This window comes from Macaca thibetana, chromosome 1, assembly GCF_024542745.1.
Source record: "Macaca thibetana thibetana isolate TM-01 chromosome 1, ASM2454274v1, whole genome shotgun sequence".
Lineage (NCBI taxonomy): Eukaryota > Metazoa > Chordata > Mammalia > Primates > Cercopithecidae > Macaca > Macaca thibetana.
The window spans coordinates 39,403,375-39,431,057 of record NC_065578.1 but is presented as its reverse complement, the minus strand read 5'-3'; the positions used below and the strand labels follow the sequence as shown (position 1 = coordinate 39,431,057).

The following is a 27,683-nucleotide window of genomic DNA, read 5'->3' as shown; positions in this document are numbered from 1 at the left end:
TAAATAAGTATAGGAATTTAAAAATAAAAGTCATTGCCAAAGAGTTATATTTTGGAACACTGCAAAAATGCCTGCTCATAGCTCTACAGTCTATGCCACATCATCTAACTGGATATTAATAGATGAGCAATCACTCACCATATCCTATACAGTTAACTTCCAATTTTTCAGGAAAGGACACAGGAATACAGGTAAATAAACTGAAACCCAATTCTCATTTTAGCCAACACTTTTTAAATTCCTCCTCCAATGAAATGTATTTTTTTATCAGCACTAACAGGTAACAATTTATTGATCCAAACATCTTTTCCTTCAACAATGTGATAGTTGTCCAAATGATCATTATGACAACCGAAATTAGAAAATAGTAGGGGAAAAAGAGTGAGAGGGCTTTGAGGGGTGGAATGGGATAGATAATTCATAAATTGGATAAACAGAGGCCCCAACAAATGCCTATTTGTCATAGTCGAAAGATAACTGACCCATTATCATCTCATTTTTAATACAATGACCAAGTCACTGAAGCCACCCGGTAAAATGTAAAACGAACTTTTGAAAAGAAATTGTTTGAGGATCCAGGAGTCTACCATCAACAGTAGTTAATAAAGTTTACAAGCCAGCAGTTACTAGTTCTCATTAAGAATTAACTGATATTTCATAACCTGATCCCCAGTAAGCTTATTAATAAAAAGCAATGGAAATTTGGGGCTGGGTGTGGTGACTCATGCCTGTAATCCCAGCACTTTGGGAGGCCGAGACGGGTAGATGACCTGAGGTCAGGAGTTCGAGACCAACCTGGCCAACATGGTGAAACCCTGTCTCTACTAAAAATACAAAAATCAGCTGAGCATGGTGATGGGCACCTGTAATCTCAGGTACTCGGGAGGCTCAGGCAGGAGAATCCCTTGAACCCCTGAGGCGGAGTTTGCAGTGAGCCGAGATTATGCCATTGCACTCCACCCTGGGCGACAAGAGTGAAAATCTGTCTCAAAAAAATAAAAATAAAAAATAAAATAAATAAAAAGCAATGGAAATTTGGAGGAAGAAGTAGTGAATCAGCCTCTCTCTTCTATATGCTGTATTTTATTGGAATATGAGTAAGTACAAGGGTAATATGAGAAATGGCAGGGGGGTTCTAGTCACCAAAATGGCATCTGACTCTCCAAATGCAGCAATGCTCATTCCAGTGGGTGCTTCACTGTGACTCAAGATTTGTCACATGAGGACATAAGGGAATTTGAATAAAGCCAAGATACGCTCCTAAAATCAATCGACTCTTCCAATAGATTTAACAGAAGATCTAACAGTAATCAACCTATAAGACACTAACCTACTCAACATAAATTGATTCTAAAATACTTTTTATAATGAATTATTGCTAATGCAAAAAGTCAGGAAATAAGTCTAGGAATTTGTTTTCCTAATGGCACTTCCATTTATGTATTGGTAGAGGTCACCAAAACACATTACTAGGTGTCCATGTATCATTCCCCTGTTCTCCCTTTATAACCTTATTCTTCAAAAATAAAAGGTAATTAAGTGAAAGCATCAATTAAGTATTTCCTTCCTTTCTCAAAACATATAAATACAAATATAACTGAATCTTTGTTTTATAGTATATGCCACTACGCTATACGGCAAACAACCCTGGCAAATCCACTGCATAGTCGCCCTCAAATTATAACTATTCATTTCTCCCCAACCAATTTTCCCAACTCCTCCAATTATATGCCAAAAGAATTAGAAAATACGGAAAAAAAGATTCACAGCGGCTTGTATAAGTGTCAAGTGCCAACATTTCACTAATAACCAAGATTTCCTATTGTACAGACTTTTAATTGTATCAAATCATGTATCTTCTAGGGCACAGAAAACAAAGACTAAATGGTTCTGCCAATTTACAATGATCATATATCACCTTTAGAAGTGTAATCACCATAGAAGCAACGAACTCATCGAATTCATCTTTCTGTCTCCACTGATTAAACGGATCTTGCACTACAGGCATAATCGGCTAGTTTCTGCCACCACTCATACATAGGCCTCCAAAGCACTCTACAAGCCAGGCTAGGCTGTCTAGAAATCCGCACTGTGTCACTGCATAAGGCAGTTTCCCACTGCACATATCCAGGAGGAATAAAACCACCTAAGCACTCTTGTCAGATCTTAGCAAGGCTGCAAAATGACAGGAGTTGCTAACCAAAGAGCAGGCAGCAACAATCACCACCTTTAAAAATCATTTAAGCAGTTTTCCTCTCCGCCATCTCACTTCCCTCCTCCTCGTCGTCATTCTCTCTCTTTCACACACACACACACACACGCACGCACTGCAGTTCATCCCCAGCTTTGCAAGTGACATGCTGGGAGCTCTGGACTGACAGCCGGCCCAGAACTCATTCAGGGCCCTCAAATACAGACATTCTCACCTGAACACGCCAGGCAACTTCCACCCGCACCATCACTTCCATCCTCCCCGACACACACACACTCGCCCTCGCAAGCTCTCCCCACACCAATCCCCGAGCAGCAGAAAGCCCAGCAGGCTCATTGCAAGCGCAGCACGCGTTACCACTTATAAGCCGAGTTGGGCGGCCTAAGCTCCAGAAACCTCCTCTTCAAGCAGCCCACCCCCACCACCCCGACGCGGCTGGACCCCTGGCCCGCCAGGTGGGATGCGCTACCTTTGGACTGGCAATCCGCACAAAACTTGTTATCCTCCTCCAGCAGCAGGTTGGCCAGGACAGCCTGGTACCGATCCACGTCCTTCACCGACTTGCCTGTCATGGCCAGGGTGCCGGCGGAGGCAGAGGGCGACGCGCCCTCCTCGCCCCCAGAGACCCCTGCCTCAGTCCGGGGGTGAGGACTCCCGGTCCCCCGCCCAGGGGCAAATCCTGAGCGGGGAGAGCCCTCTCCTCTGGCCCCGCCGGACGCCCCTTCCCGGGTCGGCGGCGTCCGTCCCCCACTCCGCAGCCCCTCGGCGCGGCGCCCCTTGGCGGGCTTAGGGACAGGCCCGCGTCCAGGAGAGGCTGCGGGGCCAGAGACCCTCAGCCCAGGAAAAGGCAGACCACGAGCCTCCTGGGTGCCGGACGCAGAAATGACCCTCTGGCCGGTCTGTCTGCTGGCCTTGCGTCCCGCGCCTCGGTTTCCCTGGCAGCTGCCGTCAGCTCCGCTACCACCTCCGCCGCCTACTTCCGGCAGCTCTTCCTCCCCACCTCCACCCTGCCCAGCCCGCGCATGCGCCCCGCCCCCACCGCGCCGCACTGGGCTCTTCCTTCAGCTCCGCCTCTCGGCAACCAATCGGTGGAGAAGCGGGGGGCGGGGCTTGGGTGGGGGCGGAGGGAAGGGGTGGGCACGCCTCCTGCGTGTCCTTGGAAGAGAATGAATGGAGCCTGGTAGAAAGGGAGTGGAGGGAATGGAAGAAAGTGAAGGAAGACAACAACTAACACTTACTGAGCTCTTACTATGCGCTAGGCACTGTGTTAAGCGCTTTACATGAATTATCCCAATATAATCCTCACAACAACCCTATGAATTACTTATCATCCTTATGTAACCTAAGGGTTGTGGATACCCCAAAGTCCTCCAGCTTGTTTTTTCCAACAGCCAACTAAAAGAGTCCAAGCCCCTAACCCAGGATATAAGAACGTCACCCCCTCCCCAGATTTTCAGAGGACTCTGGTCGCCTCTCACTTGGAACACGTGCTCCCACTAATACTCATTAGCTCTCCTCTGTGACTCCTGCCTTTTTGGATATTGTTTGGCCTGGTGCCCAGACATTTCTTTCTTCTTCCATTTCTTAAATTCTCACAAAACAGCGAGCTTTGTGTGGCAGACTTTTACTGAATGTTATTTGGGAAGGGTGGAGGACAGTGATTAAAGCATAGCACAGAACAGGCAACTCCTTAAAAATGATTATTAAACATCATCGTACAAAGCCACCCTTGCTACAGATAATTTCTCATTGGCTGTCCTTTTCCTTAGGGATCCACCTGCCATCTGGCTTGTGTTTTCATTCACTCATTCATTCATTCACTGAGCACAATGTTAATGAGAAATTTCTAAGTATCAGGCACTGTACTAGGGGAAAAGGAAACACCATGATCCGATTTGTGGTTTTAAAAGGTCACTCTGGCTTCCATGGAAATAATTAATCAGGGAAGATGGTAAGCAGATGCTAAGAGTTATCTAAACTCTAGTGAAACCCTCTCCTCCATTTCTTTACTTTCTCCCAAGACCAGGATCCCTCAAAGCTTTCATCTCATCAGAGGAAAATTAAACATTTCTATTACTTTATTAATCACAACAATTAAATTTTCTGGCTAAGTCTCTTCCCTTCTAGCCATGCCTAGGGGACTTGACTTTTAAAAACACACAAGTTCATTGGGGTGTTTTTCCTGAGAAAACCCATCCAAATAGGTATTACCGTAACAATTTTTCAGTTGAAATAGTCAAGATTAACCAGTTACTGGGTGTGGTGCCACATACCTGTAGTCCTAGCTACTCAGGATGCCAAGCCAGAGCATCACTTGAGCCCAGGAGTTGGAATCCAGCCTGGGCAACACAGTAAGAACCACCCCTCCAACCTCCAATGTACCCTGTTACCCTGTCTCAAAACAACAACAACAACAACAAACCAGTTAATTGCGATGAGTGGTGATTGTACCTCAGTTCAAGCCCTCCCCATCTTCATCTCCTCACTCTGCAAATAGCCTTCTGGCCTTAGTCTAAATCTGGTTAAATTAATCCTTCACCGTGCTCTCTAGAGGGAGCTTTTAAATGCCAAATCTGATTGACTCACACTCTCCTGCTTAAAAAATCATTTAGTGGCTCTCCATTGCCTGTGGCAGGGTTTCTCAAATTTTTCCACCTAGTGAGAGATATCATGGCTTTGTGGTTAAGCACACAGACTCTGGGGCAAGAATGCTTAGGTTTAAATCCTCAGCTTTTCCCATCTATTATCTATGTGACTTTGAACAGGTTACTTAGCCTCTTGGTGCCTCAGTTATTTCATCTATAAAATGGGAATGATGATAACATTAATAGTACCTATTTCACAAGATTATTATGAGACTTAGCTGAAATAATTCCTGTCATATAATTAGAACAGCCCTTGGCACATAGTGAATGATAGACCATTCGTGCTCTTCACTAAATATTTCTGGTGTTCTGCCTTCTGAGCACATGGCAGGATTTTATTTCCTAGTTTTCAAGTGATTGGGAAAGACCAATGGGTTTGAGCAGAAAGAATGGATCGCTTTGTCTCTGAAGCATTTATTTGCTGCTTTGAGACTCTTCTGCTTCTCTTTCCCTCTGCCATGGCAACCATCGATGCTGAAGATGTTGGTTGCTCTATTAGCCTGGATTTCTGTGTAGCTGATAAACAAGAGCTCCCTGCCAGCCCATAGAGGATAACTTAGCATAAGCAAGAAATAAGCATTGTGTTGCCATTGAGTTTTGTTTGTTTGTTTACCACTGTATAAGCTAGCCTATCCTAACAGATACATCAAGTATTAGCTTTTTTTAATTATCATTACTAATAGCAGAGTAAAGTGAGAGCATAGCCCAGGGTCTGAGGGTATAAACAAAGCAAATTACTCTTCACGAGTACACATTTTTGTTTGAAATCCTGAATTTTGCTTTGACAAGTCTTGCAAAAATGTTCACTCTGTTCCATCATGCACATGTTATCTTATATAAAACTGTTTCACATTAGTTATAGAATTTTCTTTTTTTTTTTTTTTTTTTTTTTTTTTTTGAGACTGGGTCTCGCTCTTTCACCAGGCTGGAGTGCAGTGGTGCGATCCTGCCTCACTGAAACCTCCGCCTCCCAGGTTCAAGCAACTCTCCTGCCTCAGCCTCCCAAGTAGCTGGGACTACAGGCACGTGCCACCATGCCCGGCTAATTTTTTGTATTTTAATGGAGACGGGTTTCACCCTGTTAGCCAGGATGGTCTCAATCTCCTGACCTCGTGATCTGCCCACCTCGGCCTCCCAAAGTGCTAGGATTACAGCCATGAGCCACCGTGCCCAGCCAGTTATAGAATTTTCTATCTGTCCCAGTGGCTACTGAGCACAGTTTGGTTGCACTGTATCTAATGGATTTCAGAAAATTGGAATGAATTGAAGAATCCTGACACCACATTTCATAGTCAGCTTCCAGATAATTTCTCTTCTTTATTGTTTTTGTTTTGTTTTGTTTTTGTTTTTGTTTTGGTGGCAGTAGAATTTATTAGAATGTGCCTTTTAAATAATTATTTGAAATAGAAATGGAGTCTTGCTTTGTTGCTTGGGATGGTCTTGAATTCATAGCCTAAGGCAATCCTCACACCTTGGCCTCCCAAAGTGATGAGGTTACAGGCATGAGCCTAGAATGTGGCTTAATACAGGGGCCTGGGCTTGCCCACATTGCTCTCAATATATAAAGCTCGAATGTCTTGGCAATTTTTCTTGAGTAATGACACTAGGAAGTTGACAGCCAGGTGCATGTTATGTACAAGCTCATCGTCTGTCATCTTCACATGGCCAACAGCCACAGCCAGACATAACACCTTCTTCATCTGAAACTTGGTTGTGGACTTCATCTCATCCACTCTGGCCACCATGTTTTTGTTGTGTGTCAGCAGGGAAGGGAACTCACCCACCTTATTTAGGCCTGGGCCAAGGATTCATGGGATCTGCTTGATCAGAGACTCTGAGGCTAAAAAGACATCATACTTCTTTGACAGCTGTTTGACCAGTTATTATTCTTACTGAGCTTTTCAGCACCTTGATATCCCTGTGGAGGATATCCACAGTCTTGGACTATTTTTTTTGTTTGTTTGTTTTGGAGACAGGGTCTCACTTTGTCACCCAGGCTGGAGTGCAGTGGTTCCAACATAGCTCACTGCAACCTCGACTTCCCAGGCTCAAGCAGTCCTCCCATCTCAGCCTCCTGAGTAGCTGGGACTACAGGCGTACGCCACCATGTCCAGCTAATTTTGGGTATTTTTTGTAAAGACAGGGTTTCACCATGTTGCCCAGGTTGGTCCTGAGCTCCTGGAATCAAGCAATCCTCCTGCCTTGGCCTCCTAAAGTGTTGGGATTACAGGCATGAATCACTAGTGCCTGGTCCATCTTATTTTTCTTTAAAGAATTATTTTCTGTTTGTAGAAATAGGATCTGGCTATGTTGCCCAAGCTGGTCTCAAACTCCTGGCCTCAAACGATCCTCCCCACTCAGCCTCTCTAAGTGCTAGGATTACAGGTGTGAGCCACCATGCTCGGCCTCTTTTTTTTCTTTAAATCAGAGTATTTTGAAACCCCAACTCACATAAATAAGAACAAAATAAAAACCATTATATTAGAGAAGCCACAGTAGCAAAATGCCCAGATTACTATCAAGAAAGAGGTATGGTGAACATTTTTGGACTATTGCCACAGGAAACTTTCATTAATGTATCTTATAGCTAAGAGATCAAAATCTCTTAAGCCATATGTTAATCAGTTTCTGATTCACTGGCCAGTCACTTTACCTATTCCGGATAACATTCATAGAATGACTTGTTCATTTAGAAAACTGGATAATTATGCTCCCTGTTTTACTGTGAGCTCTGTGTTATTCATCACATGCAAATGAGCTTAGTGAGACTAAGCTTAGTGAGCTTTATGATTCCCCTCTGGCTATGGCTGGTCTAAATGCTGCCTCTGGCGGCACCAGCTGAGTTCTGCCCGGGGTTGCTTTCCACTGTGACAAGGCAGCACTGAGTTCTAATGCAAAGTCCCACAATTATTGCACTCTCCTTCCCCCAAGCACGCCAGTTCTCTCTCTGATCAACACAGCTGCTGGTGGGGAATGGGGGAGGAGTGGCATCAGCAATTCAAGACTCTTTTGTACTCTCTTCAGTGTCTCTTTCTGTAATATGAAATTAAAACCAAGTACTGTGATTACTCACCGTATTTTTGATTCATATGAAGATGATTTTTTTGAGTGGATAGTTGTTCAATTTGGTGTTCCTGTCGGGAGGACAATTGGTGAGGTCTTCTGTTTTTGGCCATCTTGCTCTGCCTTCCGATATATTAGATATTTTTTTTAAGTTTTAAATCAAAGTAAAACATGCACATAGTTTTAAAAGTCAAGAAATTATACAAGGTGTATAATGACAAACAGTAATCTTCTGCCCCATCTCTGCCCACACCGGTCCCTACTCCTCTGAGACAACCATTTTCCACTCTTATAGCTGTTTCTTGTACAATTTATGTATTGCCCAGATAACATGCTTATACCACCATGATTTACCTTCCCAGCTCTGTTTATTCACTTCCTGATATGGAAGATGAGGATTTAGATTTCTTTATATATACTCCCGCAGACTTCCTTTCCCACATTCTCCTAGTATAGTTAAATAACAATATTTTGTTAAATTAATGCTCAATGTTTATAATATTATGACTTAATATTATTGACAGTTGTGCTTTGTACTCATTGATTACATTTTTTTCCTGGTTAAACTTTTTGTTTTTCCTGGAGTCAATAATTGCTCCACTTTGAAGTGCTTAATTTTCTATGAATCTATGATTAATTCATCTCCCAATCCTCTGACAGAAGAGAATTTCCTCTTAGTAAGTTCTAACACATCAGCTAAGCTATAAATTTCATTATTCTTGGCACTGTCCATCCTGAAGCTTCTGCCCTGCCGCTCCAAGCTGGAGGAGGCTCCTGCTGCTTAATCATCACCCTGAAATTCCCCTTCACTATTATCCTGGGAATAGCCTTCCTCTTTTTCCTGTATTGAATGCTCTGTTTTCTGGATTTCGTGCTTACGAGGGACTGAGCAAGTACAACTGACCAAGGCCTACTGCAAGAACTCTGTAGTATAATGATAGGAAATTGCCCCACACCAGAGCATATCAATGTGAAATTGCAGAACACTGGGGGAAAAGGCAAGATCTGTAGTTTCCAGAGAGGAAAAACAAATCACATGAAAAAGAATCAGGAATGAGAATAGCATGGAGTTCTCAACAGTAGCACTGGAAGCCAGAGGGCAATGAAATTTTGCCTCCAAAATTCTGAGAAAAAAAAAAGAGTTGCCAACCCAGAATTCTGTACCAGCCAAACTGCTATTCTAGAGGCAGTGTTGAATAAAGACAGTTTCACATACTGTAGATTTCAAAATCTTTCCTCCTGTGCTGGTTGTGTTCCATTGGCTTCCGTGTCCTCTCTCGGCCCTTCACCTGGCTCTGAGGTCCAAGAGACAACTTTGATGGGCGGCATCAACCTGGCTCCTCTGCACACCAGCTTCTGGTTGTGTTCAACCAATGGGAAGAACAGTGGGAAATCAGAAGGCAGGAGGAGAGAGAAGTCGAGTTATTTATTTTCTCCTCTTTCTCCCTGCTGGCAGAGCTACTGCCCCCCTCCAGGGACAGCCGAAGTGTCTGCAACAGTGGCCCTCGTGCCTGTGATAGTGGCTCTCTCCTACAGCGAGGGTTCACATCACATTCTGGTCATACTCTCTCCCATGGCCTCTTTAGGCTTTGAGGGCAACAGCCATCTGCACTTGCTCGCCCCAAGGTACATGCCCTCGGTTGATTTTTTTTTTTTTTTTTTTTTTTTTTTTTTTTTGAGACAGAGTCTCCCTGTGTCGCCCGGGCTGGAGTGCAGTGGCCGGATCTCAACTCACTACAAGCTCCACCTCCGGGGTTTACGCCATTCTCCTGCCTCAGCCTCCCAAGTAGCTGGGACTACAGGCGCCCACCACCTCGCCCGGCTAGTTTTTTGTATTTTTTTTTAGTAGAGACAGGGTTTCACCGTGTTAGCCAGGATGGTCTCGATCTCCTGACCTCATGATCCGCCCGTCTCGGCCTCCCAAAGTGCCCTCGGTTGATTTTCTTTCACCCTTCTCACACTTTACAAAATGGTCCCTTCTTTAAACTCTCCTCACTGGCCTCTTTTGCACTGGCCATAGACTTCCTATTGGAATCCTAACCAGTTCACCTCCCATGGACACTTTGTCAAAAATGACAGCATAATCAAGCTAGGAGTCAGAAGCCTTAGGAATCTACCTGGTGCTCTCTTCTATAGCAGCTGAGCTGGCACCCAAGCCACAAGGCAAAGTCCTTCCCCCTCTTCCTTTCCCTTTGCTCAAGCAGAGGAGTCTCTCCCTGTGGTCACCAGTGCCCCAAGCCCACGGCAAGTACTGCCTGGCTTCTGTTGATGTTCATTCAAGGCCTAAGGGCTCTTCAGTCAGCTTGTGGTGAATGCTGCGAGGTGTGGGACTCTCCCTTCAGGGCAGTGGGCTTCCCTCTGGCCCAGGGAAGGTTCAGAAATGTCATCTAAGAGCCAAGGTCTGGAATTGAGGACCTCAAGGGCCCACTTGGTCAATCTGGTACCTAAGCTGCAGGACAAAGTTCCCTTTACTCTTCCCTCTTTTTTACAAGCAGGAGTCCATTCCTGTAGCCACCACAGCTGGGAATGTGCCGGGTCACACATTAAGCCAGCACATCTCTGAGTCTCATGCAAGGCCCATGGTGAGTCCTGCCTGGGTACTGCTTCTGATTATTCGGGGCCCAAGTGCTCTTGAGTGAACTGGGTTCTTCCATTCAAGGCAGTGGGTTCCCTTCTGACCCACGGTGTGTCTAGATATATCATCCAAAACCTAGGGCCTGGAATAGGGGCCTCAAGACTCTGCCTGGTGCCTTGTCCTACTGTGGCTGAACTGGTATCCAAGTTGCAAGACAAAGCCCTCTTTTCTCTCTCCTCTCCTGTGGAAGAAAGGACTTTCTCCTGGAACTGCAAGCTATGCTGCCTGCGGTTGGGGAAGGGATGGCGCAAGCACTACCTTGGCAGCCCTAGCTGGTGTCTCACTGGGTCATGTGTCCCCCATGTCCACTGGCTTCAAGCCCAGTATAGCATCAGGACTTTCCCCAGAATTGCAGTCCTCATGGCCTTGACTGCCTTTCAAGTTTACTTAGTATTCCAGAGCACTTTGGCCTGGGGTGTTGAGACTACTGTGAACTGTTTCCAACCACTGGTATGGACAATTCCCCTCTGGCGAGGGTTGATCTAAATGCTCCCTCTGGGGCACTGGCTGAGTTCTGCCCAGGGTTGTTTTCCACTGTGACAAGGCAGCACTGAGTTCTAATGCAAAGTCCCACAATCACTGTGCTCTCCTTCCCCCAAGCACACTGATTCTCTCTCTGAGCCACACAGCTGCTGCTGGGGAATGGGGGAGCAGTGCCATCAGCAATTCAAGACTGTCCTTTGAACTGGGTGCAGTGGCTCATGCCTACAATTCCAGCACTTTGGGAGGCCAAGGCAGGCAGATCACCTGAGGTCAGGAGTTTGAGACCAGCCTGGTCAACATGGCAAAATGCTGACTCTACTAAAAATACAAAAATTAGCCAGGTGTGGTAATGGGTACCTGTAATCCCAGCTACTCAGGAGGCTGAGGCAGGAGAATCACTTGAACCTGGGAGGCAGAGGTTGCAGTGAGCCAAGATCTTGCCACTGCACTCCAGCCTGGGCAACAGAGTAAGACTTTATTTCAAAAAGAAGAAGAAGAAGAAGGAGAAGGAGAAAGAGAAGGAGAAGAAGAAGGAGAAGAAGAACTGTCTTTTGTACTCTCTTCAGTGCCTCTTTCTGTAATACAAAGTTAAAAGCAGGTACTGTGATTGTTTATCGATAACTACAACTTTTCAAGACATAGACAGTCCAATGAGATATAGACAGAAACAACAAAAATTTAAAAAGGAGGGGAATAAAATGTTGCATTTTTATTAGTTTTTTTCTTTGCTTGTTTGTTTATGCAATCAGTGTTAAGTTGTCATCAGTTTAAAATAATGGGTTATAAGAGATGATTTGCAGTCCTCATGGTAACCTCAAATAAAAAAAACAACAGATAAACAAAAAATAAAAAGCAAAAAAGTAAAGTGTACCACCAGAGAAAACCACCTTCACTAAAAGGAAGACAAGTAGAAAGGAAAGAAGGAAGAGAAGACCGCAAAACAACCAGAAAACAAATAACAAGTGGCAGGCATAAGTCCTTACTTACCAATAGTAACACTGAATGTAAATGGACTAAACTCTCCATGAAAAGACATAGAGAGACTGAACGGATGAAAAAACAAGACCCGGTGATCTGTTGCATACAAGAAACTTACTTATAAAGACACACATAGGGGTGCAGTGGCTCATGCTAGTAATCCCAGCAATTTGGGAGGCCGAGGTGGGTGGGTCACCTGAGGTCAGGAGTTCGAGACCAGCCTGGACAACATGGGGAAACCCTGTCTCTACTAAAAATACAAAAATTAACTGGGCATGGTGGCATGCACTTGTACTTCCAGCTACTTGGGAGCTAAGGCAGGAGAATGCTTGAACCTGGGAGGCAGAGGTTGCAGTGAGCTGAGATTGTGCCACTGCACTCCAACCTGGGCAACAAAGCAAGGTTTCGTCTCAAACAAACAAACAAAAAGATACACAAAGACTGAAAATAAAGGAATGGAAAAAGATACTCCATGTCAATGAAAACAAAAAAGAACAGAAGCAACTATATTTATAACAGACAAAATAGATTTCAAGACACAAACTATAAAAAGAGATAAAGAAGGTCATTATATAATGATAAAGGAATCAATTCAGCAAGAAGATGTATGTATCTGCATCCAACACTGGAGCACCCAAATATATAAAGGAAATATTATTAGAGCTGAAGAGAGAAATAGATCCCAATACATTAGTAGCTGGAGACTCCAGCACCCTACTTTCAACATTGGACAAATCATCCAGATAGAAAATCAACAAAGAAACATCAGACTTAATCTACACTAAAGATCAAATGAACCAATAGATACAAAACATTTCATACAACAGCTGCAGAATACATATTCTTCTCCTCAGCACATGGATCATTCTCAAGGATAGAGCATATGTTAGGCCATAAAATAAGTCTTTAAAAATTCAAGACCAGGTGCAGTGGCTCATGCCTGTAATCCCAGCACTTTGTGTGTGTTTTTTTGTTTTGTTTTGTTTTGAGAAGGAGTCTTGCTCTGTCACCCAGGCTGGAGTGCAACGGTACAATCTTGGCTTACTACAACCTCTGCTCCCTGGGTTCAAGCAATTCTTCTGCCTCAGCCTCCCAAATAGCTGGGATTACAAGTGTCCACCACCACGCCCAGCTAATTTTTTGTATTTTTAGCAGAGACAGGGTTTCACCATGTTGGCCAGGCTGGTCTTGAACTCCTGACCTCAAGTAATCTGCCTACTTTGGCCTCCCAAAGTTCTGGGATAACAGGTGTGAGCCACTGCACCCAGCCAAAAATCAGTAGCATTTCTGTATGTCAACAGCAAACAATCTGAAAAAGAAATCAAGAAAGTAATCCCATTTACAATAGCTACAAATAAAGTAAAATACATAAGAATTAACCAAAGAAGTGAAGGATCTCAACAATAAAAAGTATAAAACATTGATGAAATAAATCAGGAGGACACAAAAAATGGAAACGTATTCCATGTTCATTGATTGGAAGAATAAATATTGTTAAAATATTCATATTGCCCAAAGCAATGTACAGATTTAATGCAATCCCTATAAAAAAAAAATTCCTCACAGAAAAAGGAAAAACAATCCTAAAATTTATATGAAACCACAAAAGACCCAGTATATCTAAAGCTGTCCTGAGCAAAAAGAACAAAGCTGGAGGAATCACATTACCTGACTTTAAATTATACTACAGAGCTGTAGTAACCAAAACAGCATGGCATTGGCACAAAAATAGACATATAGACAAATGGAACAAAATGAAGACCCCTGAAACAAATCCATAAACCTACAGTGAACTCTTTTTGAGCAAAGATGCCAAGAATATTCACTGGGGAAAAAACAGTCTCTTCAATAAATGGTACTAGGAAAGCTGCATATCTATATGTAGAAGAATGAAACTAGACCCTTCTCACCATATATGAAAATCAAACCAAAATTTGATCTAAGACTTAAATCTAAGACTTCAAACTATGAAACTACTAAAAGAAAACACTGGGGAAACTCTCTGGGACATTGGACTGGGCAAAGATTTCCTTTTTTTATTTTTATTTTGTTGTTGTTGTTGTTTGTTTGTTTTTGAGACAGAATCTCACTCTGTGGCCCAGGCTGGAGTGCAGTGGTGTGATCTTGGCTCACTGCAACCTCTGCCTCCCAGGTTCAAGGAGTTCTCCTGCCTCAGCCTCCTGAGTAGCTAGGACTACAGGCACACGTCACCATGCCTGGCTAATATTTGTATTTTAAGTAGAGATTTGGGGTTTCACCATGTTGGCCAGGCTGGTCTCGAACTCGTGACCTCAGGTGATCCAAAATTTCTTAAGTAATACCTCACAAGCACAGGAAACCAAAGCAAAAATGGAAAACGGGGGCCATTGGAAATACTCAACAATCCAAAGGAAATAATCAACAAAATGAAGAGACAACTCACAGAACGAGAGAAAAAATGTGCAAACCATTCATCTGACAAGCACTTAATAAACAGAATATACAAGGAGCTCAAAAAACTCAATAGGAAAATGTCTAATAATCTGATTTTAAAATGGGCAAAAAATCTGAACAGACATTTCTCCAAAGAAGACACACAAAGGTCAAACAGGTATATGAAAAGTTGCTCAACATCACTGCTCATAAGAGAAATGCAAATCAAAACTACAATGATATATTATCTCACCCCAGTTAAAGTGGCTTTTATCCAAAAGACAGGCAATAACAAACACTAGAGAGGTTGTGAAGAAAAGGGAACCCTCGCACACTGTTGTTAGGAATGTAAATTAAGACAGCCACTATGGAGAACAGTTTGGAGGTTCCTCAAAAAACTGAAAATAGGGGCCGGGCATGGTGGCTCACACCTGTAATCCCAGCACTTGGGGAGGCCGAGGTGGGCGGCTCACAATATCAGGAGATCGAGACCATCCTGGCTAACACGGTGAAACCCCGTCTGTACTAAAAATACAAAAAATTAGCCAGTCGTGGTGGCGGGCACCTGTAATCCCAGCTACTCGGGAGGCTGAGGCAGGAGAATGGTGAGAACCTGGGAGGTGGAGGTTGCAGTGAGCCGAGATCACACCAGTGCACTCCAGCCTGGGCGACAGAGCGAGACTCCATCTCAAAAAAAAAAAAAGAATTAAAAATAGAACAGCCATATGATCCAGCAATCCCATTGCTAGGTGTATATCCAAAAGAAAGGAAATCAGTATATCGAGGGGATATCTGCACTGTCATGTTTATTGCAGCGCAGTTCACTATAGCCAGGACTTAGAAGCAACCTAAGTGTCTGTCAACAGACAAAAGGATAGAGAAAATGTGGCACATACATACAATGGAGTACTATTCAGCCATAAGAAAGAGTGAGATCCTCTAGTTTGCAACAAGAATGGAACTGGAGGTCATTATGTTAGTGAAATAAGCCAGGCACAGAAAGACAAACTTCACGTGTTCTCACTCATTTGTGGCAGCTAAAAATTAAAACAATTGAACTCATGGAGATAGAGAGTAGAATGATGGTTACCAGAGGCGGGGAACGGTAGAAACTCATGGAGATAGAGAGTAGAATGATGGTTACCAGAGGCAGGGTGGGGGAAAGTGGGAATGGTTAATGGGTGCAAAAATATAGTTAGATAGAATGAATTAGGTCTAGTATTTGCTGGGTGCCGTGGCTCACACCTATAACCGCAGCATTTTGGGAGGCTGAGGCAGGTGGGTCGTTTGAGCCCAGGAGTTGTAGAGCAACCTTAGCAACATAGTGAGACCTCATCTGTCCAAAAAAATTTAAAAATTAGCACATGCTTATAGTTCCAGATACTTGGGGGGCTGAGAAGGGAGGATCACTTGAGCCCGGGAGGTCAAGGGTGCACAGTGAGCCCTGACGGTGCCACTGCACTCCAGCCTGGGCAACAAAGTGATACTCTATTGCAAAAAAAAAAAAAAAAATCTAGTATTAGATAGTACAACAGGGTGACTATAGTAAAAAATAATTTATTGTATATTTTAAAATAGCTTAAAGAGTATAATTGAATTGTTTGTAACATGAAGAATAAATGCTTGAGACACCTCATTTACCCTGATGTGATTATTATGCATTGTATGCCTGTATCAAAATATCTCATGTACCCCATAAGTACATACACCTACTATGTACCCACAAAAATTAAAAATTACAAATAAACTATTATGAATACATATTGAAAGTATAATAGCATAGTGATAATGAGGAATAAGCAAAAAAGAGACCAAAACAAAAAAGCTTAGTAAACAGGCACTGATACTCATCATTCTCTTTGAAAACTAGTCAGAGGCAAAAGCACCACTATCATACCCTGAGTAGAGGCTGGAAGAGTGTTGAAGGTGGCAAAGCAAGAATAGAACTCTGGTCAGTTTCTATTAGTGGCCATTAATTTTAATGGCAAAAACCACAATTACTTTTGCATTAACCTAATATTACTATGTTTAACTCAGCAACTATTTTTATATTCTACTTCAGTATGGAAAACATAACTGCATGAGACAAATCTCTTTATCAGTATCGTCATAAAATGATCTGTAAAACCTTCAAATGAGGCCAGGTGCACCTCAGGCCTCACTTTGAGAGGGTGAGGCGGGCAGATCACTTGAGGCCAGGAGTTTGAGACCAGCCTGACAAACATGGTGAAACCCCATCTCTACTAAAAATACAAAAATTAGCTGGGTTTGGTGGTGGGTGCCTATAATTCCAGCTACTTGGGAGACTGAGGCGGGAGAATCACTTGAACCTGGGAGGTGGAGATTGGAGTGAGCTGAGGGCCGAGATTACGCCACTGTACTCCAGCCTGGGTGACAGAGTGAGACTCTGTCTCAAAAAAAAAAAAAAAGATTATTCAATGTTTTGGTTCATTTCACTGCTCTGATATGCCAACCTAGTTGGTCACAAGTTATACTACTAAAGCTAATAAAATCCAAAACAATTCTCATTAAAAAAAAAATTAACTAACCTTATATAAAAAAACTTGGCTGGGTGCAGTGGCTCACGCCTGTAATCCAAGCACTTTGGGAGATCAAGGCAGGCGGATCCCAAGGTCAGGAGTTTGAGACCAGCCTGGCCAATATGGTGAAACCCCATCTCTACTAAAAATACAAAAATTAGCCGGGTGTGGTGGTGGGCGCCTGTAGTCCCAGCTACTTGGGAGGCTGAGGCAGGAGAATCGCTTGAACCTGGGAGGCGGAGATCAGTGAGCCGAGATCACGCCACTGCACTCCAGCCTGGGCGACAGAGTGAGACTCCGTCTCAAAAGAAAAACAAAACAAACAAACAACAACAACAACAAAACCTCACAATCTTACTATTATCAACCCCCATGGACTCTAGGAGATAATTTGAGACATTTCCTGTTGAGGCAGTCTTTATTCCATTTGAAGTCACCCTCGGATGAGCATCCCACTGGATTTTTCTCTGCTTGTGCCCTGCCTACAGAGCCCAGCTCTCTGTAAGTTCAGAAGGCCTTTGAATGAGAATCACGAGAAACCCAACTCACAGTAGCTTGAAGAGTGGTTTATTTTATCACTGAACAAGAAATCCAGAGGCAAGGGAGTGGTTTACATTGATTCAGTTACTGGACAAGGCCATCAATACCCAGGCTTTATCATTCTGCTTTGCCATCCTCAACCTATTGTATTTTTATCCTGATATTCAATGGTTCTCAAAGTGTGGTCCCCAGACAAGCAGCATCAGTGTCACCTGGCAACTTGTTAGAAATGCACATTCTGGCCAGGCACAGTGGCTCACACTCTGGGAGGCTGAGGCAGGAGGACTGCTTGAGGTCAGATGTTCAAGACCACCCTGGCCAACATAGCAAGATCCTTGTCTGTTTAAAAAAAGAAAGAAAGAAAGAAATGCAAATTCTCAGCCCACTCTAGATGTATGAATCAGAACCTCTGAGGACAGGGCTCGCCAGTCTCTTTTAAGAAGCCCTCTGGGTCAGGTGCAGTGACCTGTAATCCTAGCACTTTGGGAGGCCAAGGAGGGTGGATCACCTGAGATTAGGGACTCGAGACCAGCCTGGCCAACATGGTGAAAACCCATCTCTATTAAAAAAACAAAAAATTAGCCCGGCATGGTGGCAAATGCCTGTAGTCCCAGCTACTCAGGAGGCTGAGGCAGGAGAATCGCTTGAACCTGGGAGGCGGAGGTTGCTGTAAGCCAAGATCGTGCCATTGCACTCCAGCCTGGGCGACAAGAGCAAAACTCCATCTCAAAAAAATAAAGATTTTTTTGGGTGATTATAATATCTCTGGTTTTAGATCACTCTGGATATAATATCTCTGGATTATAATCACTCTGGGTGATTATTCTGGTGCACATTCAAGTTTGAGAACTGCTGCTCATGCAGATCACCTCATGGTCACAAGACAGTCACCACAGCTCTAAACATTGCATCATCTTTCAATGAAGGAAGAAGAGAAAAGGAATGTCCCCAGTCTTAGCTGTTCCTTTTATCAGGAAAACAGAAAGCTCCCAGCAGTCTTTCCCTTAAGACTCCTTGGCCAAAACCAGGTTGCATGGCTCAGCCTCTAACTGCAAAGGACACCAGGAAAGCCCTTATGGCAGGAGGCAGCAAGAGAGGTGGGTGCTGGACATGGCTGTGGGCAGCCCGGGACAATGTCTGCCATGGAGTCCATGGTGGTCAGGACCAAGGATAAATGTCATGCTTGACTCCATCTGCAAACATAGTCTTTGAACTTTCAGATTCTTCAGATGGGAGTACCTAGACATAGAAATTTCATTATTGTTAATATCTATCAATTGTGGTCGAGATCATTACTCATCACGCTAAAAGAATCCTTTCCCATCAAAAATGAGCAGGAGGCGCCATGTATGGTGGCTCACACCTGTAATCTTAGAGCTTTAGGACCTCAAGGAGGGAGGATTGCTTGAGGCCAGGAGTCTGAGACCAGCCTGGGCAACATAGCAAGGCACTGTCTCTACAAACTTTTTTAAAAAATTAGCAGAGAATGGTGGCTTGCTCCTGTAGTCCTAGCTAAGGTGGGAGAATTGCTTGAGCCAGGGAGTTCAAGGTTGCAGTGAGCTATGATCATGCCACTGCACTCCAGCTTGGATGACAGAGCAAGACCCTGTCTTTAAAAGCAAATATATATATTTTTTTAATTAAAATATTTTAAAATGAGCAGGGGAAACAACAAAGAAGGAAGAAGAGAAGGAAGTGATGAACTCTGCCTTGACAGAGTTGAGTTCTTTTCCGAGCAATCAGGGAGGAGAACATTACAGGCAGAGAGATTAATATGCATGAAAATGCAGAAGTGAGAAAGAACTGTGAGCTGCCTAGAGAGGCTACGTGTGGCAAGCATTAGGAGAAGCTGGATGGAGGGGGAGGGCCCGATCACGAAAGGCCTTGTATGCTGTGTTGAGAAGATTGAACTCCACCCTGTTCCTAATATCATTAAAGCTTGGAGGGCATCTTATCCTGGGTCCACAGATGGACTTTGGTACCTTATCAACACTATTTATTGTAAGTATTATCTATAATATCAACCCTCTGAAATTGTATGAAAAATTTCATGCGGCTGCTCTGCCTATGGAGTAGCCATTCTTTTGTTTCTTTACTTTCTTAATAAACTTGCTTTCGCTTTACAAAAAGAATAAAAATTCATGGATGTGTGGGTGTGTGCAGTCTTCTGGAGAGAGGGCCCCAGATTTGCAGGGATGTGCATAACCCAAAGAAGTTTAAGAATCTGGCTGGGTGTGGTGGCTCACATCTGTAATTCCAGCACTTTGGGAGGCCGAGGCGGGCAGATGGCTTGAGGCCAAGAGTTTGAGACCAGCCTGGCCAACATGGTAAAGCCATGTCACTATTAAAAAAAAAAAAAGTGAAAGTAGGCTGAGCACGGTGGCTTACCCCTGTAATCCCAGCAATTTGAGAGGCCAAGGTAGGTGGATCACCTGAGGTCACGAATTCGAGTCCAGCCTGACCAACACGGTAAAACCTCATCTCTATGAAAAATACAAAATTAGCCGGGTGTGGTGGTGCATGCCTGTAATCCCAGCTACTCCGGAGGCTGAGGCATGAGAATCACTTGAACCCAGGAGGCAGAGGTTGCAGTGAGCCAAGATCGTGCCATTGCACACCAGCCTGGACAATAAGAGTGAAACTCTGTCTCAAAAAATAAATAAATAAATAAATAAATAAAAGAATCATTTCTTTAAGGAGTCAAGGAGTTAATCATTGTATTCTGTATTCGTCACCAGAATAAATTTATACTCAGACCAGACTCTAGATCCAGGTTAACTAGAAAAGACAGAGTTCAGACCAGAGTTGGGATTCTATCTTCTTGTCCACAGCCTTTCCTGTGCAATGTCTGCAATGGACAATCTCCAACAAGTGCCGAGAGATGAGTGTCTCCTTTTCCCCTCCTTGTCAGGCCACAGAGTCCCTCCTCTCTCCAATAACCTCTCAGCCTTGCTGTCTGTCACCACTCCCAAATGATGAGAAAGGAGGGAGTGGGACATCTGTGAAGAGAGACCCACCAGCTCCCCATCAAAGCCGGGGCACTCCAGAAGCCACCAGAAAATGGAACAAGAGAGGATTCTTTTCCAAGGAGAGTAGGACAAGCACAAGGGAACTTCTTGTCTACGACAGGTCCTTGTGATTCTGGGTAAGGAGGGAGATTGTTTGGATCTGCTCCTGACTTTCAGTCTTCAGAGTCTCCACTCTGGAGGCTTATAATGATTATTTGTAACGAGTTAGTGAGCAGAATGGGGCAGAATAGTATCGCAGGTTTCTTAATCCAAAGAGAAATGATTTTGTAAAAATCCCAGTAAACAACAGAATTTTTAAATGTTTGTTTTAGAAAAAGATACAGAAATGTTCTTCACATGACTAAACCTCTTCACTAATGGTGTTGTTTTGGTTCCTTCCAATTAATTCCTGAGTTTAAGAAGTCTTTAGGTGCCACGTACCTGAAATCTTCATCCAAATAGACACAATAGGGCCTTACTAGGGCCGTTGACTTAGGTGGCAACTTCCCTGAATTCACTGGTTGGGGCCCTACTTACCCAAATATATGATTTACATAACTGGATCCTGAACAGGAAGTAGCGCAGATTTGCAAATCACCACACAAATTCAGTTTTGCACCAATAATACAGTTTCCTCCCGGTTTTGTCTCTTACTGAGAAACAGATGGGTCACCCATCGTTGCCAGCCCACCCTCTTCTGTCCTGGAAGCTCTCACTGATTCCTGTTCTGTCCTGGAAGTTCTCACTGATTCCTGAACCTCTTCTGATCATGCTTTTATGGTGTCATGCAGTAGGGACCTCAGGTGTGCACTCTGCGTTGTGCACCCTTTGTTAATCCCCAACATGATCTGGTGGGTCTGATCTGATTCCTATGTGTCTGGTACTTGTATACCCTGAGGCACACGCGAGGATGTCCTGTTTGTTCTGTTTGGGTATTCTACTGACCCCTGCTGAAGGCCATGACTCAGGAAACCAGCGGCTGCCTCTCTGTTGGCTCACCTGGCCTAGTCTCTGGCCCTGATGCTATCTAGCTGTTGGCTTCATCTTATGACCTATTCCATGACCTCAGAGTACTCTGCTGGGCAGCTACTCCATAGCTTCTTGATACTGGGAACACATGGTCACACACCTGTCCTCCTCACTGGTGGGAGATTCAACCCCACAGCCTCTGAGAGGCCTGGGAGTACTGCCCCCCCAGCCAACCTTGACTCTGTGGAAAGGTGGGAGATGATTCTTGCCTTCTGTCTGACTTGCCTGCTCTCTGCCATTTCCAACTGACTCAATGTTGGAGATAACATGTTGGACAAGGTGCTTCTGCAAGTCAGCTTAGAAGGAATGGAACACTGATGCTGGGATTGCAGAGAAAATAATTTTGTGGCTGGGCATAGTGGCTCACGCCTGTAAGCCAAGCACTTTGGGAGGCCGAGACAAGCAGATCACGAGGTCAAGAGATCCAGACCATCCTGGCCAACACGGTGAAACCCTGTCTCTACTAAAAATACAAAAAAAAATGTCTAGGTGTGGTGACACGTGCCTGTAATCCCAGCTACTTGGGAGGCTGAGGCATGAGAATCTGAGAATCACTTGAACCCAGGAGGTGGAGGTTGCAGTGAGCCGAGATGGCACCACTGCACTCTAGCCTGGCAACAGAGTGAGATTCCATCATAAAAAAAAAAAAAATAAGGAAAAAGAATACAATTTAGTACCAGCTGTTATGAGGATTCAAAATAATAAAAAGCTGTGCCACTTACTAGCTGTGTGACCTAAGGCAAGATACTTAACCTCTGTGTGCTGCAGTTTCCTCATCTGTAACATGAGGATAAAAAGGTGGTTGTGAAAATTAGAAACTATATAGATGAGAAGTGTCTGAGAAGTACCTGGGATACTGTACGTGCTCAACAAGGGGTACCTATCGTTATTATTGACTATGAACAGCAGGCCTATTTTTGACCCCAGCTTTATCATTAACATTACAAAACTTTGCAACATCAGCATCCAAAAGCAAAAAGAATAATCTAAGAAAAATTCACAGAAATGAAATTGTGAGAGAATTTAATAAATTAAACATCCCAATAGGAAAATAGAGAAGATAACATGAGCAAGCACTTTAAAGAAAAACAAAAATGAGGCCAGGCACAGTGGCTCATGTCTGCAATCCCAGCATTTTGGGAGGCCGAGGCAGGTGGATCACCCGAGGTCAGGAGTTCGAGACCAGCCTGGCCAACATGGTGAAGCCCTGCCTCTACTAAAAATACAAAAATTAGCTGGGCGTGGTGGCATGTGCCTGTAATCCCAGCTACTCAGGAGGATGAGGCAGGAGAATTGCCTGAACCCTGGTAGTGGAGGTTGCAGTGAGCCAAGATTGCACCTCTATACTCCAGCCAAGGCAACAGAGCGAGACTCCATCTCAAAAAAAAAAAAAAGAAAAAAGAAAAGAAAAGAAAAAGAAATAGTATTTTGTTCTTCCATTGATTTGTATTTCTTTGATTTCTAGTGAGAGCAAATTTTTTCATAAGTTTATTAATTTTTTTTCGAGGGGGGACAGAATCTTGCTCTGTCTCCCAGGCTTGAGTGAAGTAGTGCGATCTCTGCTCACTGTAACCTCTGCCTCCCAAGTTCAAGCGATTCTCTTGCCTCATTCTCTGGTGCACGCCACCATGCCCAGCTGATTCTTGTATTTTTAGTGGAGTCGGGGCTTCACCGTGTTGGCCAGGCTGGTCTCAAACTACTGACCTCTGGTGATCCACCCACCTCAGCCTCCCAAAGTGCTAGGATTATAGGCGTGAGCCACCGCGCCTGGCCTAAAATTGTATTTCAACCTCCATGTGGGCAAAGATTTTTAAACTATAATACTTCCTGGGCTGGGAAGTGGAAAGCAGGTAACCTTGTATAATGCTGGCAGGGAGGGGGTTGTAATTTGTTAACTCAATTCTAGAGAACAATTCAGAAACACATATCAAATGTCTTAGAATATTGTGTACTCTGTCTTGATATTTTGCTTTCAAGAATAAAATATATTCTTGATATTTTGCTTTCAAGACATTCTTCTGCCTCAGCCTCCCGAGTAGCTGGGACTACAGGCGCCTGCCACCTCGCCCGGCTAGTTTTTTGTATTTTTAGTAGAGACGGGGTTTCACCGTGTTAGCCAGGATGGTCTCGATCTCCTGACCTCGTGATCCGCCCGCCTCGGCCTCCCAAAGTCCTGGGATTACAGGCTTGAGCCACCGCGCCTGGCGAATACAAGGATTTTTTAAGTATTTTATTTATTTTAAAAAATTATTTTTCTTTTGCAGAGATGAGGTCACGCTATGTTACCCAGGCTGGTCTTGAACTCCTGAGCTCAAACAATCTGCCTACCTCGACTTCCCAAAGTGCTGGGATTAAAGGTGTGAGCCACTACACCCAGCTAGGATTTTTAAAACATTATTTATAATAGTGAGAAATTGAAAACACACCAAAATAAATTTGAAAAAAATAGACGAGTATGTAGAAGAAATGACCAAAAATTTTTCTAAGCATAAAATTCATGGAATGGAATAAATCTCACACACACATACACACACACACGCACTTAATGTATGTTTTAAAAGATCATAAATTATATTTAAAGGAAAGCAACTAGCTGGAAGAATATGTACCACAAATATGCCGAATTGTTAATATCCTAAAACACTACACTAAAAATGTGTATGCTATACTATAAATCAATAAAAATGCCCTCCAACAAAAAAATAAACAAAGAATTACCTGAAGACAGGCCGGGCACAGTGGCTCATGCCTGCAATCCCAGCTACTCTGGAGGCTGAGCCAGGAGAACCACTTGAACTTGGGAGGCGGAGGCTGCAGTGAGCTGAGATTGTGCCCCTGCATTCCAGCCTGGGTGACAGAGCAAGACTCTGTCTCAAAATACAAACAAACAACAACAAAAACCCAAGAATCATCTGAAGACAATTCACAGAAAAAGTGTAAGTGGTTAATAAACATAAGAAAAATATTCAGCCTTGTTACCAATGAAAGAAATACATATGAAAATGAGATTTGGCCAGGAGCCATGCCTGTAATCCCAGCACTTTGGGAGGTCAAGGCTGGCAAATCACCTAAGGTCAAGAGTTTGAGACCAGCCTGGCCAATGTGGTGAAACTCTGTCTTTCCTTAAAGAAAAAAAAAAAATACACACACACAAATTAGCCAGGCGTGGTGGTGCACTTGTGGTCCCAGCTACTCGGGAGGCTGAGGCTGGAGAATCGCTTGAACTTAGGACGTGGAGGCTGCAGTGAGCCGAGATCGCACCACTGCACTCCAGCCTGGGCAACAGAGTAAGACTGTGTCTCAAAAATTAAATAAATAAATAAATAGATTTTTAAGCCAGGCCAGGTGGCTCACGCCTGTAGTCTCAGAACTTTGGGAGGTTGAGGCAGGAGGATCACCTGAGCCCAGGTGTTCCAGGTTGCAGTGAGCTATGATTGTACGCTCCAGCCTGGGCAACAGAGCAAGAGTTTGTCTCTTTAAAAAAATTAAAAATAAATGAAACTATATTTTTAAAAAACTTATCAAACCAGCAAAATAAGTTTTTTTTTTTTTTTTTTTTTGAGACGGAGTCTCGCTCTGTTGCCCAGGCTGGAGTGCAGTGGCCGGATCTCAGCTCACTGCAAGCTCCGCCTCCCGGGTTCACGCCATTCTCCTGCCTCAGCCTCCGGAGTAGCTGGGACTACAGGTGTCCGCCACATCGCCCGGCTAGTTTTTTGTATTTTTTAGTAGAGACGGGGTTTCACCATGTTAGCCAGGATGGTCTCGATCTCCTGACCTCGTGATCCACCCGTCTCGGCCTCCCAAAGTGCTGGGATTACAGGCTTGAGCCACCGCGCCCGGCCAAAATAAGTTTAATTATAATACCTAATGTTGTGGAGTATACGAGGAACTACGGATTTTCATTTACTTGGAAGTTTAAATTGGTTAAAAATTATTTTCTGAAAAACACCAGCAATATATTAAATGATTTTTTAAAAAATCATACTTTTGATTATGTGCAGTGGCTCATGGCAGTAATCCCAGCACTTTGGGAGGCTGAGACTGGAGGATCTCTTGAGGCCAGGAGTTTGAGACTAGCCTGGGCAACATAGCAAGACTCCATGGCTACAAAAAATTAAAAAGTTAGCCAGGTGTGGTCGTGCACACCTGTAGTCCCAGCTACTCAGGAGACAGAGGCAGGAGGATCACTTGAGGCCAGGAGGTTGAGGCTGCAGTGAGCTGTCATCATGCCACTGCACTCCAGTCTGGGCAACAAAGCTAGACTTTGTTTCAAAAAAAAAAAAAAATCCTATTCTTGTCTTTGAGAACCTGTTCTAGCAGTATCCAAAATCCAAAGGACACGATTTAATAAACGCAAAAGCATTATGTGTTGTAACTTTCTTCACAGCATTATTCACATTTTTGTAAACATAAGGGCTGGTTAAATAATGTATTTATATAGGGGTGAAGGGTGAGAGCAGGGAAAGCGGTTGCATTTTCAACATCTAGTTCCTTGATTCTGGTGGGCACATCAGCTACTAACAGATATAAAAGTGACTTTAAAAGTATATTGTGGCCAGATGCAGTGACTCACACCTGCAATTTCAGCACTTTGGAAGGCCTAGATGGGATTGCTTGACTTCAGGAATTTGAGACCAGCCTGGGTCTCAACATAGCAAGACCTATCTCTTTAAAAAAAAAAAAAAAAAAAAAAAAAAAGGGGTGATAGAAATACCTGGTCTGAAGACTACTTTCTAATATAATGTAATGTAATATAATATAATATAATATAATATAGAAAAGAAAGAAACTCCAGCATAATACTTCCCCTCCTTTCTCCTCCAGCCAGATGCAAATTTAACATTATAATACACAATAGATGTATTCTAAATGTATTTAATAAAATATTAAAAAACAATGAGAAAGATCTTTATATACTGATCAGGAAATAAATCCACGATATGCTGAAGAAGAGAAAATTGTGAAGAAAGATTTAAAAATGAAAATAAAAGGTTGGGTGCAGTGGCTCATGCCTATAATACTAGCACTTTGGGAGGCTGAGGTGGGAGGATTGCTTGAGCCCAGGATTTCAAAACCAGCGTGGGCATTGGGGCAACATAGTGAGACCCTATTTTAAAAAAAGAAAAAAGAAAGAAAAATGAAAATTGTGCATGTGTGTGGTGGGGGGGTGCGTGGATAAATTGATAGAGTGTTTTTAACAGGTGGAAGTGTAGATACTGTTTACTTTTTTTTTTTTCCTTAGAGACAGGGTCTTGCTCTATTGCCTAGTCTGGAGTGCAGTGGCACGATCATGGCTCACTGCAGTCTCAAACTGTTCCACCCTCCTCAGCCTCCAGGGAGTAGCTAGGACTACAGGTGTGTGCCACCATGCCCAGACACATTTTTTAATTTTTTGTAGAAATGGAGCCTGCTATGTTTCCCAGGCTCGTGTCAAACTCCTGGTCTCAAGTGATCCTCCCGCCTTGGCCTCCCAAAGCAATGGGATTACAGGTGTAAGCCACTATGTCCAGCCTCTATTTTGCTTTTTACAAATGACAACAAAAAATAAAAGCAAATAAATGTCAGTCTTTAGAGCTGAGTTGTCTGTTTTGCATCAATAGAAAAGAAACTCCTCCCACAACCACACCTTATGAAAGAAAGAAAGAAAGAAAGAAAAGAAAGAAAGAAAGAAAGAGAGAAAGAGAGAAAGAGAGAAAGAGAGAAAGAGAGAAAGAGAGAAGAAAGAAAGAAAGAAAGAAAGAAAGAAAGAAAGAAAGAAAGAAAGAAAGAAAGAAAGAAAGAAAGAAAGAAAGAAAGAAAGAAAGATCTCCTTAGGGACTAACCTGGAGTTGTGACAGTTGTGGCTCAAAGCATTGCTTTCTGAGCTAGGAATGAACTGCAATCACTGCCATTCACTAGTGAGGCAATGGTCCGGCTGCCTGACGCTCTCCCTCTGCCGCCCCCACCCTGAGCTCCAAGTCACTTCCTCTATCATGATGTTTGCATTGGACGTCTCTGCCATCATCCTCCAGCAAATCATGCAATGAGGGTTCACAGAACGGACTGTGTGAGCTCAAAGGAATCTTGCCCATTCATTTTCTCAGCAAATACTCAGCTTCTATTTCACCCTGGACCCCTGCTAAGCAACTGAGGATACAG

General features: G+C 43.5%; 2 protein-coding genes across 3 annotated transcripts in view; one reads left to right on the top strand and one right to left on the bottom strand.

The window, feature by feature from the left end:
* SMAP2 (small ArfGAP2) overlaps positions 1-3,230 on the bottom strand; it is a 50,826-nt gene extending 47,596 nt beyond the window's left edge. The window contains exon 1 of one of the 2 annotated variants that reach the window (XM_050799554.1): positions 2,682-3,230. In XM_050799554.1, coding sequence (XP_050655511.1) covers positions 2,682-2,784 — 103 coding nt within the window. In that variant the 5' untranslated portion in view covers positions 2,785-3,230. The remainder of the gene's footprint in view (positions 1-2,681) is intronic. The other variant, XM_050799563.1, reaches the window with a different exon arrangement.
* PPT1 (palmitoyl-protein thioesterase 1) overlaps positions 1-27,683 on the top strand; it is a 576,153-nt gene that overhangs the window by 277,464 nt on the left and 271,006 nt on the right. The window lies entirely within an intron of this gene.